At 32.1% G+C, this 11,926-nt stretch overlaps 1 protein-coding gene across 2 annotated transcripts; it reads left to right on the top strand.

The window, feature by feature from the left end:
* Positions 1 to 1,312: 1,312 nt before the first annotated feature.
* On the top strand, positions 1,313 to 5,262 carry LOC104108307 (large ribosomal RNA subunit accumulation protein YCED homolog 2, chloroplastic). Of its 2 annotated transcripts, XM_009617308.4 has the most exons (7): positions 1,314 to 1,512; positions 1,914 to 2,093; positions 2,961 to 3,050; positions 4,213 to 4,308; positions 4,488 to 4,568; positions 4,670 to 4,715; positions 4,938 to 5,262. In XM_009617308.4, the coding sequence occupies exons 1-7, from the start codon at positions 1,378 to 1,380 to the stop codon at positions 5,024 to 5,026; spliced, it is 717 nt and encodes a 238-aa protein (XP_009615603.1). In that variant the 5' UTR covers positions 1,314 to 1,377; the 3' UTR covers positions 5,027 to 5,262. The 2 variants fall into 2 exon arrangements, with proteins under 2 accessions (XP_009615604.1, XP_009615603.1); XM_009617309.4 differs by lacking the exon at positions 2,961 to 3,050 and having other exon boundaries at positions 1,313 to 1,512.
* Positions 5,263 to 11,926: the final 6,664 nt, after the last annotated feature.

Below are 11,926 nucleotides of genomic sequence, written 5' to 3' on the forward strand. Positions count from 1 at the left end.
TTGTTGCGACTGGCCCAAGGTTTAATGTTTCGCCCTCTTGACTTGGGATCGAGCGTTGACAACGCTATTTTTTAATAACAATTCTGTTCCTCCTTACAGGATAATCGTTCTCCTATTTTCTTCTTTTCTTTTTCTGTTATGCTTCTTCTTTTCCTTGTTTCTTGATTTCTATCCTTTTCTTCAATTGTTTCTGACTCTCTTTTTCCTAATGAGTTCCTATTGACTTTTTAAATTTTATAATTCTTGCTTCTATTTCAAAATTTATAGTGTTCTGAAAAGAAAAGAAAAAATCTAGTGCATATTAAGTAAATTTTTGCTTTGAGTATCCAAATATGCATCTATGGCGAGTTTTAGTCCTATTTCTCCATCTTTTAATTAAATCATAACTTTAGAATATGAAATTTCGTCAAAGACAATTATAAATGAATAATACTAATATTTTGTTGATATTAATTATATTATTGAAGTTTTATGTTTTGCTCACCATAATTATTAAATTATTTTTTTTGATCGATTTGTCTATATAAACCAGACAGGCGAATAACCCGAACCAAAACTCAAAAGAGATCAAGTCAAAGTCCAAAGCGCTATGACACCCGGAATGTTTAAATTCTGGATCCGCCTCTTTTAATTACTAGATACTAGTTTCCACTGGATTTTTAGCATAATGCCATTCCCTTAGTGTCTTTGATCGTAAATTGTTATGAGTTTGCTAAAATCTAGTGTTTAGTTTTGATTGGTTTTGCTTGAATCAGGTATAAAAATGCATGTTCTCTATCTAACATGAGTATCCACTACGGACTCTTGTGCTTCATTTGTAATTTTTTCCTACTTTTATTCTTTCTCTACCTCTGTATTCGTTCTCTTTTTTATTTTATGTTTTTTTTTTTGAGTTATGATTTTGTTTGAAATTTCAACGGAGAAATTTTTCCTCTAATGTCAAAAGCAAGGTAGGTTATTAGCAAAAAAAAAAAAAAAAAAAAAAAAAAAAACAAGGTAGGCATCTAACCGAGAAGAAAATGCCGGCCAATCAGAAGTAGTCGCGTTCTTCTTAGAGACAAAAAAAAAAAAAAAGAATTGATTTAGCTAAATAGTATGTTGCTTAATTTAAATCTAGGTGCACCTAATTATCGAAAATAAAATTTATTTATTTCTTTAAAATTTAAACACTCTTTAATAAAATTCTTGTTTTCGCTACTGTTTGAGTCAAATGCAAATGAAGCTTTTGAGATAAAAGGAAATATCCAAATTGCCAAAATTAAAAATCCAAGAAAAAAATAAGAAACAAGAAAGAATAAATATATCCACCTATTTGGCCTACCCAACCTGTTGGAAGGTCAAGCAGTATAGAGGATAAGAAGAGTGAAAAGAAGGGATATGGCAAGAGCTGGGAGCTGGATATCATCAAGATGCTCCATAAACGCTATATCCCAAGCACAACCTATTAAACCCTTCTTCTATTTTTCCCCAAACAACACCAAAGCTTCATTAAAAGGAAATGACTTCTCATTGGTAAATTCTTTTTCTTTTTATGATTTTAAGTTTATGATCTCTCAACTTGCCATCAAATTTATAATTCATTTTAATTACCGATTCACAATTAAATATTTGTATATATTTCCTAATATAAATATAGTATCCTAGCAAAAGTTAAGAGTTCGTTCTAATCCGCACCTAGTGCTCTAGCTCCCCTGCTTCTTGTAGTAACGAAGCAACAAAACATCTTACTATTTTTTATTCTCTCTTTCATATACACTTCATTAAAAGTAGTTATTTGTAATTTTTCGTACCAATATGGACCGACAACCTACAAAAAAATGATAAATGATTTGTTAAAAGTGATTTGATAGTGTAAAGTTTTTTTACATGGTCTTAATTTTCTTGTTTAATTTGGTTATTTCCAAATCTTGAAGATAACAAAAAGAAGTCAAAGGGCTTGTAAGCGTTTGGTGACAATTTCTACCTCTGATGGAAGATGGCATGGGGAATGGAAGTGTGACTACATTTTCTCTCTTCGAGATCTTCAACTTGAAGATTTAGCTGAAGATGGCCATAAAGATACTCAAGTTTCCATTAATCTCTGTATTCACAAGGTTTCATCGCTATTCCTTTAATTTGCCATTCTTATTCTGTGATTAATTCTTACATGAATGGATTCCATAGAGTGGTGCATTTGATTATGTCAACCAAACATGCGGACAACTTAAATAGTTTTTACACTATCAAGTTATCCATATTATAAATGTAGGGTTATTCATAAAAGGTGGAATTCGTAAGCCCAAAGTTAAGGAAGACCATCTATTACAGCAGGTAAAATAAGTTGGTACTATAAAATTTCTATGCAGAGTGACAGTATCTATAAGTCAAATATTCCCTCCGTTCACTTTTACTTGGCATGTTTTGACTTTTCACGCTCCTTAAGAAATAATAAATGAAGTGCATAATTTATCATGATATCCATATTAATTGATGCATATTTTATTGGATTTGAGAAAATGATTTGAAATGAGTAATAAATAGAAGAAAAAAATTGTCTTCTCTTGATATGCGTAAAGTGACAAGTAAAAATAAAAATCTATTTTTAGTATACATGACAAGTAAAAGTGAACGGAGGGAGTATTATTTTCATTCTATTGCCAATATTAGCATTGTTATGCTGCTGATATTACTCAAAGAGTACTTCCGTTGGATAATATTTGGTTAAAAGCGAAGAAGAAAAGGAGTGTTCGAAGTTTAATAAGTTGAAAAGGAGCATTTGAATTAATTTTTTTAATTATGTTTCAACATGTATTTCACTTTAAAAAAAAATATTTGAATGTTTTGTGAGTATCCATTATTTCACTTAAAATATTTCTCAAACAAGTTTTATATATTTCACCAATGTTCAAATAGTGAAATTCTGTATTTTGCAAATAACGATGAGCAAATCCTGAATGCAAGACCTTTTAATTCATGAGCAGCACACAGGTTTTGGCCTCTCAGTGGATGGAAGAGTTATCACATCTTTCACTAGAAAATGTAGCAACTGCTCTTCCACATACTGCAGAGAGGTATTTATTGTACAGTGTACTTTCTAATATTTAAAAACTTACTGTCTGTTTGATTGGGCACGTAGTTTTAAAAAAATAAAAAAATTTAGAATTTATGATTTTAAACAAGTCAAAATATGTATGGCTATAATTGTTTTGAAACCTGTGGTGGTAAATATATCAGAATATTTGTATGGTTATAAAAGTTTCTCATTAAGGATAGAATTGAAAGTTCAAGTTAAATTATTTCCAAATTTAGGAAGGGGTCATTCTTTTTAGAACGGACCAAAAAGAAAATATGTTCACATAAACTGGAACAGAGAGAGTACGTTCACAGCTTGTTTGGATGATTGTTACCTGTTATATTGTATCGTATTGTTACTTTAAATACAATGTTTGTTTTGATTGTTACTTAAATTTTATTGTATCGTATCGTTTAAATCTGTCGTTACGTAATGACGAAAAGTGTCACTTTATGGAACGACCGATTTGGCGTGATCGCATCATTTCTTTATTTTTTCTCTCATGTTGCCTTTTTTGTTATTAAATAATCATATTTTATCCTTAACCTACCTTTTTAGTATATAATAGTATTATTTTGTACCTTACGTTTTCCTTATAATATCGTAAGTTTATTATTCGTATTGTTGGTGCATGATATCATGAAAAGACGGCAAACGATACAATCTATCCAAACATTATATACATCAAAATGATACAGTACAATGAAACGAACATAGCAACCATCCAAACTTCTGTCACGCTTTTATTCGTAACTTTTAATATTTTGAAACCAAAAATATTTTTTAAATTTGTTAAGTAGAATGGTAGTTTTAAGCCTCTTAAAATAAAGGAAAAGGTTCAAATTTGTCCCTACACTATCTTTTACCATTAGTCTTATACTTGTCTTGTAACATGAATGGGTGGATCCACATGTACAGATTCTTGGAGAAAAAAAGGTTCAAATTCACTCCACAATTTTGAGTATACTTCAAAGTTACACTAAAGTTGGAGCTCTGTTAGGGTTAGGGGTAAAAATTAAAAACTTTTTCTATTAGATCAACTAAGTGGCTCAATTTCAGATAGTACTTAAACATTTTCCCAATTCCAAATAACGAAATTCTTGTGCTTGATTTCTGGGTTTTCCTTCATAAATCTGGATAATTTGTTCCTCTTTGCTCAGATTGATGCAAGCTTTAAAGTTTGGGTTTTACCATCAAGCAGACAAAAAGGATCAGCTACCGATGAGCTTCCACTGCTTGGTTGGGATGATCCATCTGTAAGAATACAAATTAAGCCTCTTTCTCTGGTTCTATGTTTGCTCAGATTCTTCATAAATATTATCGGGTGAATTCTCCAAAAATAATGCATATTTTGAGGATACGACATTGGTATGATAGCATTTTTGGAGAGTCCAATAAAGAAACCTAAAAGTTTATCCTTTTTGGCACATTGCAGGTTATCTATGTGAAACCAGGATTTGAAGCTGACCTTGATTCTCTAATACAAGATACCATAAGCCTTGCTGCCGCTGTGAAAGTATCCAGTTTTCTTCTATATATAAAATAACTCCATTTTATTTATAAAGAAAAGAATTTTAGAAGATGGCAAGATATGATCGGTATTGCTTATTTTTGCAGGAGACTTGTTCAGAATCATGTGAAAAATCCCAACCTAAATTGCAGCGTAAGAAACACTATATTGAGATGTCCTTATTCTATCGTTTTGAGTTAGAAAAATTATTTGTACATGGTTTCAAAATATCTGAATTCTGATTTTTCAGAAACCGAATATAGTTACAGCAGAGTCGGTCAATTGATAAGTGAAATAGGAAATCAAATTGGAAAAACGAAATGCATTTCTATTACAATAATAACATACGTTAATTATTTAATTGGTTCATTGCAGCTTTGGGCAAAGAGAATGCTGCTTCAATTGATAGGAGGTGGTCCAGATTATTGGAGCTCAAGAAGGTAACTTTAATGAAATCTCAATAGCTATGGGGTGAGATTGATTATTGCACCAATGATAAAAGAAGTTGGCTTTTATTGACTCAATGGGTTGGGGAAAGAGCCAACAAAGGAAAGAGATATTTGCGTTTGGATCCATCCCTCATCACTCAAATATTCATCTCAGTGTAGACACGGTTGTTACTTAAAGGACAAGGCAAAGCACCTGAATCATACTGTAAACAAATACTTTATATTAGGAATAAAAAGAACTCATTCCTTTCTCTTTTTGTTGAAAGTTATACTATATATTTTGATACACTATAGCAGAAAGAGCAAAAGGAGAAATTGAATGATAGCAAATCAGTTGCTATAAAAGAATGTAAACTGCCAGATTGAGTCTACGGCTCATTTTGTTGCTGGAAATAGTATTATACCCGATCAGACATGGAATAACTTGCAGGGAAATGACACCAGAAAATAACGATAATAATACTGGAATAATATTATTTGTAAGCAGATATACGAATTAGCTTGAGTCGTGCTAGGCACTGTCCTAAGAAACTATTTCAGCAACGTGAAATGTTTCCCTAGGATTAAACAAGCTCATCTCTATTTATTTAGAGGATACAGGAATCAGCAAAATTAAATAATACCAGCAAGTTTTGGAATAAACCGGAGGGAAGAAATAATTTCAACAAATAATGATTTGGTCAATAGTGGGAATAATAATTATAGTAATGATTAGCCAAAGAAGAAAGCAATGATTAGCTAAGAAAAGTGTAACAAAGACCAATTTTTGTTGATATCTCTTACGGATGAACAAGAAGGCTATTTATAGAGATACTAGGGTTTTCTTAAATTGTCAAGTGTTTAATTGCACGAAAGATGATTGCCACTTGTTTTTGGCTTAGCCATTTGGCCTCATATCTTCATGCAAAAGGTCACATGGTAGATATTCATAACCACTTGAAAATAGGTAGGACACTTGTAAAATAAAAGGACACATGGCTATTTAATTTTTGAAAATACTGCCACAATCCCCACATATTTTCAAAAATTTATAGGAAAAAGATAAAAGAATGGAAGAATTAACAACTTGATGGATTTGCATGGTCCAAATATAGGTTTGGTGTATTCTGGACTATAAACCAAACTTAGACCAATAAAATTTAACTCACAGAATTACTGGTGAAATATAATATTTTTATAAACCAATAATTCTTATTGTAAGTCAGAGATTTTATCAATCACATTTTGACCCCCGGTAATTTTGCTGTTCAACGCGGTTTTGCGCCCAATGGGCCATGCGCGTGCCTGGTTATTCATGAGAGCTCTAGAGACTAGGCCAAAATCTCATAGGAGCAGCCCACTCCACTCTCATATAGGTGAATTCATCAAGTGTATACTGCTTTTAAATATACCATCCATACGGACTATGAACTTCATTAAGAGTTATAACTCAACCTCTCAATTGGTAGCAGTCAAGCACTCTCTTTTAGTGCTTCAGTGCCAATATCGACTTGTTATTACCCATATGAACTTACTTCATGGGATCTCCAATCACATAAGTTGGGTTACCATCTCTATTGACAACATGTCGGCCTTAACCCCATCTCTTTTGAGGTTTGATGAATTAATTTTCTTCCCACAGGTTTAGTCATAGGATCGGCCAAATTTATCTCTAACTTCACATAGTCAGTGAAAATTATTCCATCTCTCAACAACTGTTTTATGACATCATGTCTCAATTTTATTTGTCTACGTATACAATTATAAGGTTTATTCTTTGCAATAGCTATTGCCGCTTGACAATCACAATGCATAGACACATGAGGCAATACATCCTTTATTAAAGAGATATTAGCTAAGAAGTTTCTTAGCCACTCCGCCTCAGAACCAGCTAACTCCAGAGCTACAAACTCTGATTCTATAGTTGATCTAGCAATGATCGTCTGTTTAGCTAATTTCCACGATATTGCACCACCACCAAGGGTGAATACATAACCAGTAGTGGATTTTGTCTCATCTGAATCAGAGATCCAGTTTGCATCATTGTACCCTTCTAAGGTAGAAGGAAATCCACTATATAGAATACCATAATTCATGGTTCCTCTCAAATATTTCATTAGTCTATCTAATGTAGACCAATGATCTCTGTTGGGATTATGAGTATATCTACTCAGTCTACACACAACATAGGCTATATCAGGCCTTGTAAAATTCATTAAATGTATCAGACTCCCAATAATCTGCGCATATTTAGACTGAGCAATTGGGTCACCATTATTCTTTTTCAACTGAGAGTTAGTATTAAAAGGAGTGCTCACAGATGTGACATTAAAATATTTAAACTTCTTAAGAAGTCTCTCAACATAATGTTCTTGTGACAACATAATTCTATCTTCACTCCTTATAACTTTAACTCCCAATATTGTATTTACTTCACCCAGATCTTTCATATCAAAATTAGCAGATAAAAATAATTTAGTATTTTGCACAATAAACTTGTACCAAATATAAGCATGTCATCAACATACAGACATATTATCACATAATCATTGTCTACCACTTTAGTATAAACACATTTATCCACCTCCACTGGAAAAAAAATAGTCTCTCAGTAAGACTTATTCAAATTTCTCATACCACTGCTTAGGAGCTTGTATAAGGCCATAAAGAGATTTAATTAATTTACAAACTTTATTTTCTTGTCCAGAAATGACACAACCTTTAGGTTGAACCATATAAATTTCTTCTTCTAAATCACCATTTAGAAAAGCAGTTTTCACATCCATTTGGTAGATAAAAAGCTTACGGATTGAAGCTAAGGCAATTAAAACTCGAATAGAAGAAATTCTAGTCACTGGTGCAAATGTATCAAAATAATCTATATTTTATTTTTGAGAAAATTCTTTTGCTACTAACCGAGCTTTATATTTATCTAAAGATCCATCAGGATTAAATTTCTTTTTGAAAATTCATTTACAACCAATAGGCTTTGCACCCGGAGGTAAATCAGTTAAAATTCATGTATTATTTTTCAAAATAGAATCGATTTCAACTTTTATTACCTCTTTCCAATATTTAGCATCTGAAGAAGATATAGCTTCAAAATAATTTGATGGTTCATAATCGACAAGAAAAGTTTGAAAATCATTTCCATAAAAAAAATATTCTTTCCTAGGCCTTTTGCTCCTTCTTAGTTCCTCATTAGAGGTAATTTCACTATTTGTTTCAACAGGTGTATGAAAAATTTTATCAAACAATGAATAAATATATTCAAAGAACTCAACATTTTTTATCTCAATTATTATATTACAATTAAGCACATCACTTTTTAAAACAATAAATCTATATGCAGCACTATGTTCAGCATATCCAATAAGCATGCAATCAGCAATTTTAGAACCTATTTTTCTCTTTTTAGGTTCAGGCAAAAGACCTTTAGCAAGGCACCCCCACACTTTTAAATATTTCAAGTTAGGTTTATAACCCCTCCACAATTCATACGGAATTTTGTCAGTTCTTCTATGTGGTATTCTATTTTGTAAGTGACATGCAGATAAAATAGCTTCACCCCACAAATTATCAGGAGCATTAGAACTAACTAACATAGAGTTCATCATCTCTTTCAATGTTCTATTTTTCCTTTCAGCTACTCCATTTGACTCAGGTGAATAAAGCGGAGTTACTTCATGAATTATTCCATTCTTTTCACAAAATTCATTCAAAGATAAATATTCTCCACCTTTATCAGATCTAATTCTCTTAATTTTTCTACTAAGTTGATTTTCAACCTTAGTTTTATAAGAAATAAAATCATTAAAAGTATCATCTTTATTTCTAAGCAAATACAACTTAGTATATCTAGAAAAATCATCAATAAAAGTCACATAATATCTTTTACCACCTCTAGTCATAGTCTGCTTCAAATCATCTAAATCAATGTGAATTAAAGATAACAATTCAGTTTCTCTATTTACAGAAAAATAAGTCTTTCTATTACTTTTAGCTTCAACACATGTTTCACACTTGTCAATATTATTTGAGCCTAAACCAGATATTAATCCTAGTGACTGCATTTTCTTTATATACGCGACATTAACATGTCCTAGTCTAGCATGCCACAAAGAAATTAACTCAACCATATAAGCAGAAGAAGATGCATTTTTATATCTAGTATCAAAAATATTAAGCACAAATAAATCATGGTTACAATATCCATTGCCCACAAAAATATTATTTTTGGTCAATACGACCTCATCATTCTCGAAAGAAACCTTCACTCTAACTTTTCCTAATAATCCCACAGAAACCAAATTGGTTTGTATATTAGGAACATGCAATACATCACTCAATGCTAGAGTTTTACCAGATGTGAGTTTGAGAAGAATTTTTTCTTTCCCAGGAACGCGAGTTGTTCTTGAGTCACCAAGTTAAATAGTTTCTTCTCCTTCTTCAACTTGGGTGTAAGACATTTTTGTCTGCACAAATATGCCTAGTAGCACCAGAGTCTATCATCCAATTTTTTACATTGGCCACATTATTTATTTGAAAAATGACCGCAACAATTATATTATCCGCTTTAATCAAATTTAATTTTGACTTAGCGAGATTGTCATTTATCTCAACTCTTCTCTTGCATTGAGGTGCATTTTTCTTGAAGATTTTAATATTAGAATTGGATATGTAACCATTTTTATTTACATACCTGTATTTTGACATTATTGTCTGCCAAAGTTGTGGATGCAATAACGTATTTTCAACACCATGGATATCTGGCAGGACAACTGGAACAGTAGCAGCAGAGACAATACCAAAATTGGTAGCACCATCAAAAATTTCCGAAGTAGTTTTACTTGCCATAGTTTCTTAGATTGTAGGGAAATGACACCAGAAAATAATGATAATAATACTGCAATAATATTATTTATAAGCAGATACACGAATTGGCTTGAGTCGTATTGGGCACTGTCCTAAAAAACTATTTCAACAATGTAAAATATTTTCCCAGGATTAAACAAGTCCATCTCTATTTGTTTAGATGATACAAGAATTAGCAAAATTAAATAATACCAGCAAGTTTTGGAATAAACCGGAGGGAAGAAATAATTTCAACAAATAATAATTTGGTCAATAGTGGGAATAATAATTATAGTAATGATTAGCCAAAGAAGAAAGCAATGATTAGCTAAGAAAAGTGTAACAAAGACCAATTTTTGTTGATATCTCTTACGGATGAACAAGAAGGCTATTTATAGAGATACTAGGATCTTCTTAAATTGCCAAGTGTTTAATTGCATGAAAGATGATTGCCACTTGTTTTTGGCTTAGCCATTTGGTCTTATATCTTCATGCAAAATGCCACATGGTAGATATTCATAGCCACTTGGAAATAGGTAGGACACTTATAAAATAAAAAGACACATGACTATTTAATTTTTGAAAATACTGCCATATAACTTAGGCCAAATACATAGATAGCCCCTTAAAGTTGTCACCAATTTTCACATAGACACTTTAACTAAAGCATTTTCCTATTAGACACTCCAACCTTATCTAAAGTGTTTCAATTAAACACTAATTTGACAGCTCCAATTAAAGAGCGCGAGGTTCAGATATGTCTGATGTAAATGAACGAAGGAGTGAATGGCACGTGGAAAGACTCATTCTTGACAAAATCCCCACATTTTCGTCTTCCTCTTTCCTTTTCTCCTGTCATCTGCATGTGTATATTATTCTTCTTTACCCATTAGAAAAAGATTGGACATATACTATGCATAAATGGAGATATAAATGATAATATACTCTAGACTGGCGGAGTTCAACTTTGGCCGTGGTTATACTCCTTACATGAGTGCTCCTTCAAGCCATTCAGAAGCTGACCCAATTGAAGATGGCGATTCAATTGGAAAAAAATTCATACATGAGAAAAATCAACAACGACCCAATCGGAAAGAAATCTTAAAGAGAAAGAGATCAATATTGACCCAGTTAAAAATGACAAATTTGCTTTTGATTTTAGAGGACATTAGAGAGTTTATTTATGAGAAGCTGATTTGCTCTTTGATGGAAAGATTAAGTCCTTTGAAACCATCACCACAGTTTCACTAAACAAAACACATTGATTCTCCAAAATTACCAAAGTCCCCAAAGAAATTGTTCGAGCAAGCATTCACTCCCCGATTCAAGAAAAAGATTTTGACCCATTTGCCACTGCTACTTTTGAAAATTGATCAGAGAACCTCCAATTTGAAAAATTCTTCAAGTTAATGAAATTAAAAAGAGATATATTCGCATGGTGATAAGCTTTTCCATGATATCCGTGAATGTTTTTTGAAATATCATTTCTTAGTTACCTTTTACTAGTAATGTTTATTACTGGGGAGAATTGTATGATATTGTGTGGAAGAGCTGATGAACGAATCTGGAATCACCCGGCCTTTCACGCGCTTAAGAAATGTGTAAAACGCCCATTGGGTCATGTCAGCAACTTGTGTTTAATTGGCACACATTAGATGAGGTTAAAGTGTGCAATGGGTAAATACCTTAGTTAAAGTATCTAAGTGAAAATTGGTGACAACTTCAAGGGGTGTCTATTTATTTGGCCAATAACTTATACAGAAATAGTTTTCGAGAGATAAAACTCCTAAAAGACAAATTAACCTTGATTCATCTTTCTAATTTTCACTTTACATCAAAAGCAAGGGCAAAATTGTAAGCTTTTATATCATACACCGATATCCCAATTTTAATGCAATAAACCAAAAGTTTGCCAAAAAGATCATATAGACTACATAATCCAGCGATTTTTTATCGTGTTATAATCTTTATATAACATTGTCCACGAACCAACCACCCTAAGTTCATCTGTGGGGTGTGTGTGTGGGTGGGGGAAGGGGGGGGGGGGGTATAGAGATGAGGGAGGGACAGACAGACCGACTC

This window comes from Nicotiana tomentosiformis, chromosome 4, assembly GCF_000390325.3.
Source record: "Nicotiana tomentosiformis chromosome 4, ASM39032v3, whole genome shotgun sequence".
NCBI lineage: Eukaryota > Viridiplantae > Streptophyta > Magnoliopsida > Solanales > Solanaceae > Nicotiana > Nicotiana tomentosiformis.

Excerpts from the sequence above, each read along its gene's own strand:
- LOC104108307 (XM_009617308.4), top strand. The coding sequence starts at position 1,378 with ATGGCAAGAGCTGGGAGCTGGATATCATCAAGATGCTCCATAAACGCT. Across the intron at positions 2,094-2,960 it reads TTAATCTCTGTATTCACAAG|CACACAGGTTTTGGCCTCTC; the intron begins GTTTCATCGCTA and ends ATTCATGAGCAG. Across the intron at positions 4,309-4,487 it reads TTGGTTGGGATGATCCATCT|GTTATCTATGTGAAACCAGG; the intron begins GTAAGAATACAA and ends GGCACATTGCAG.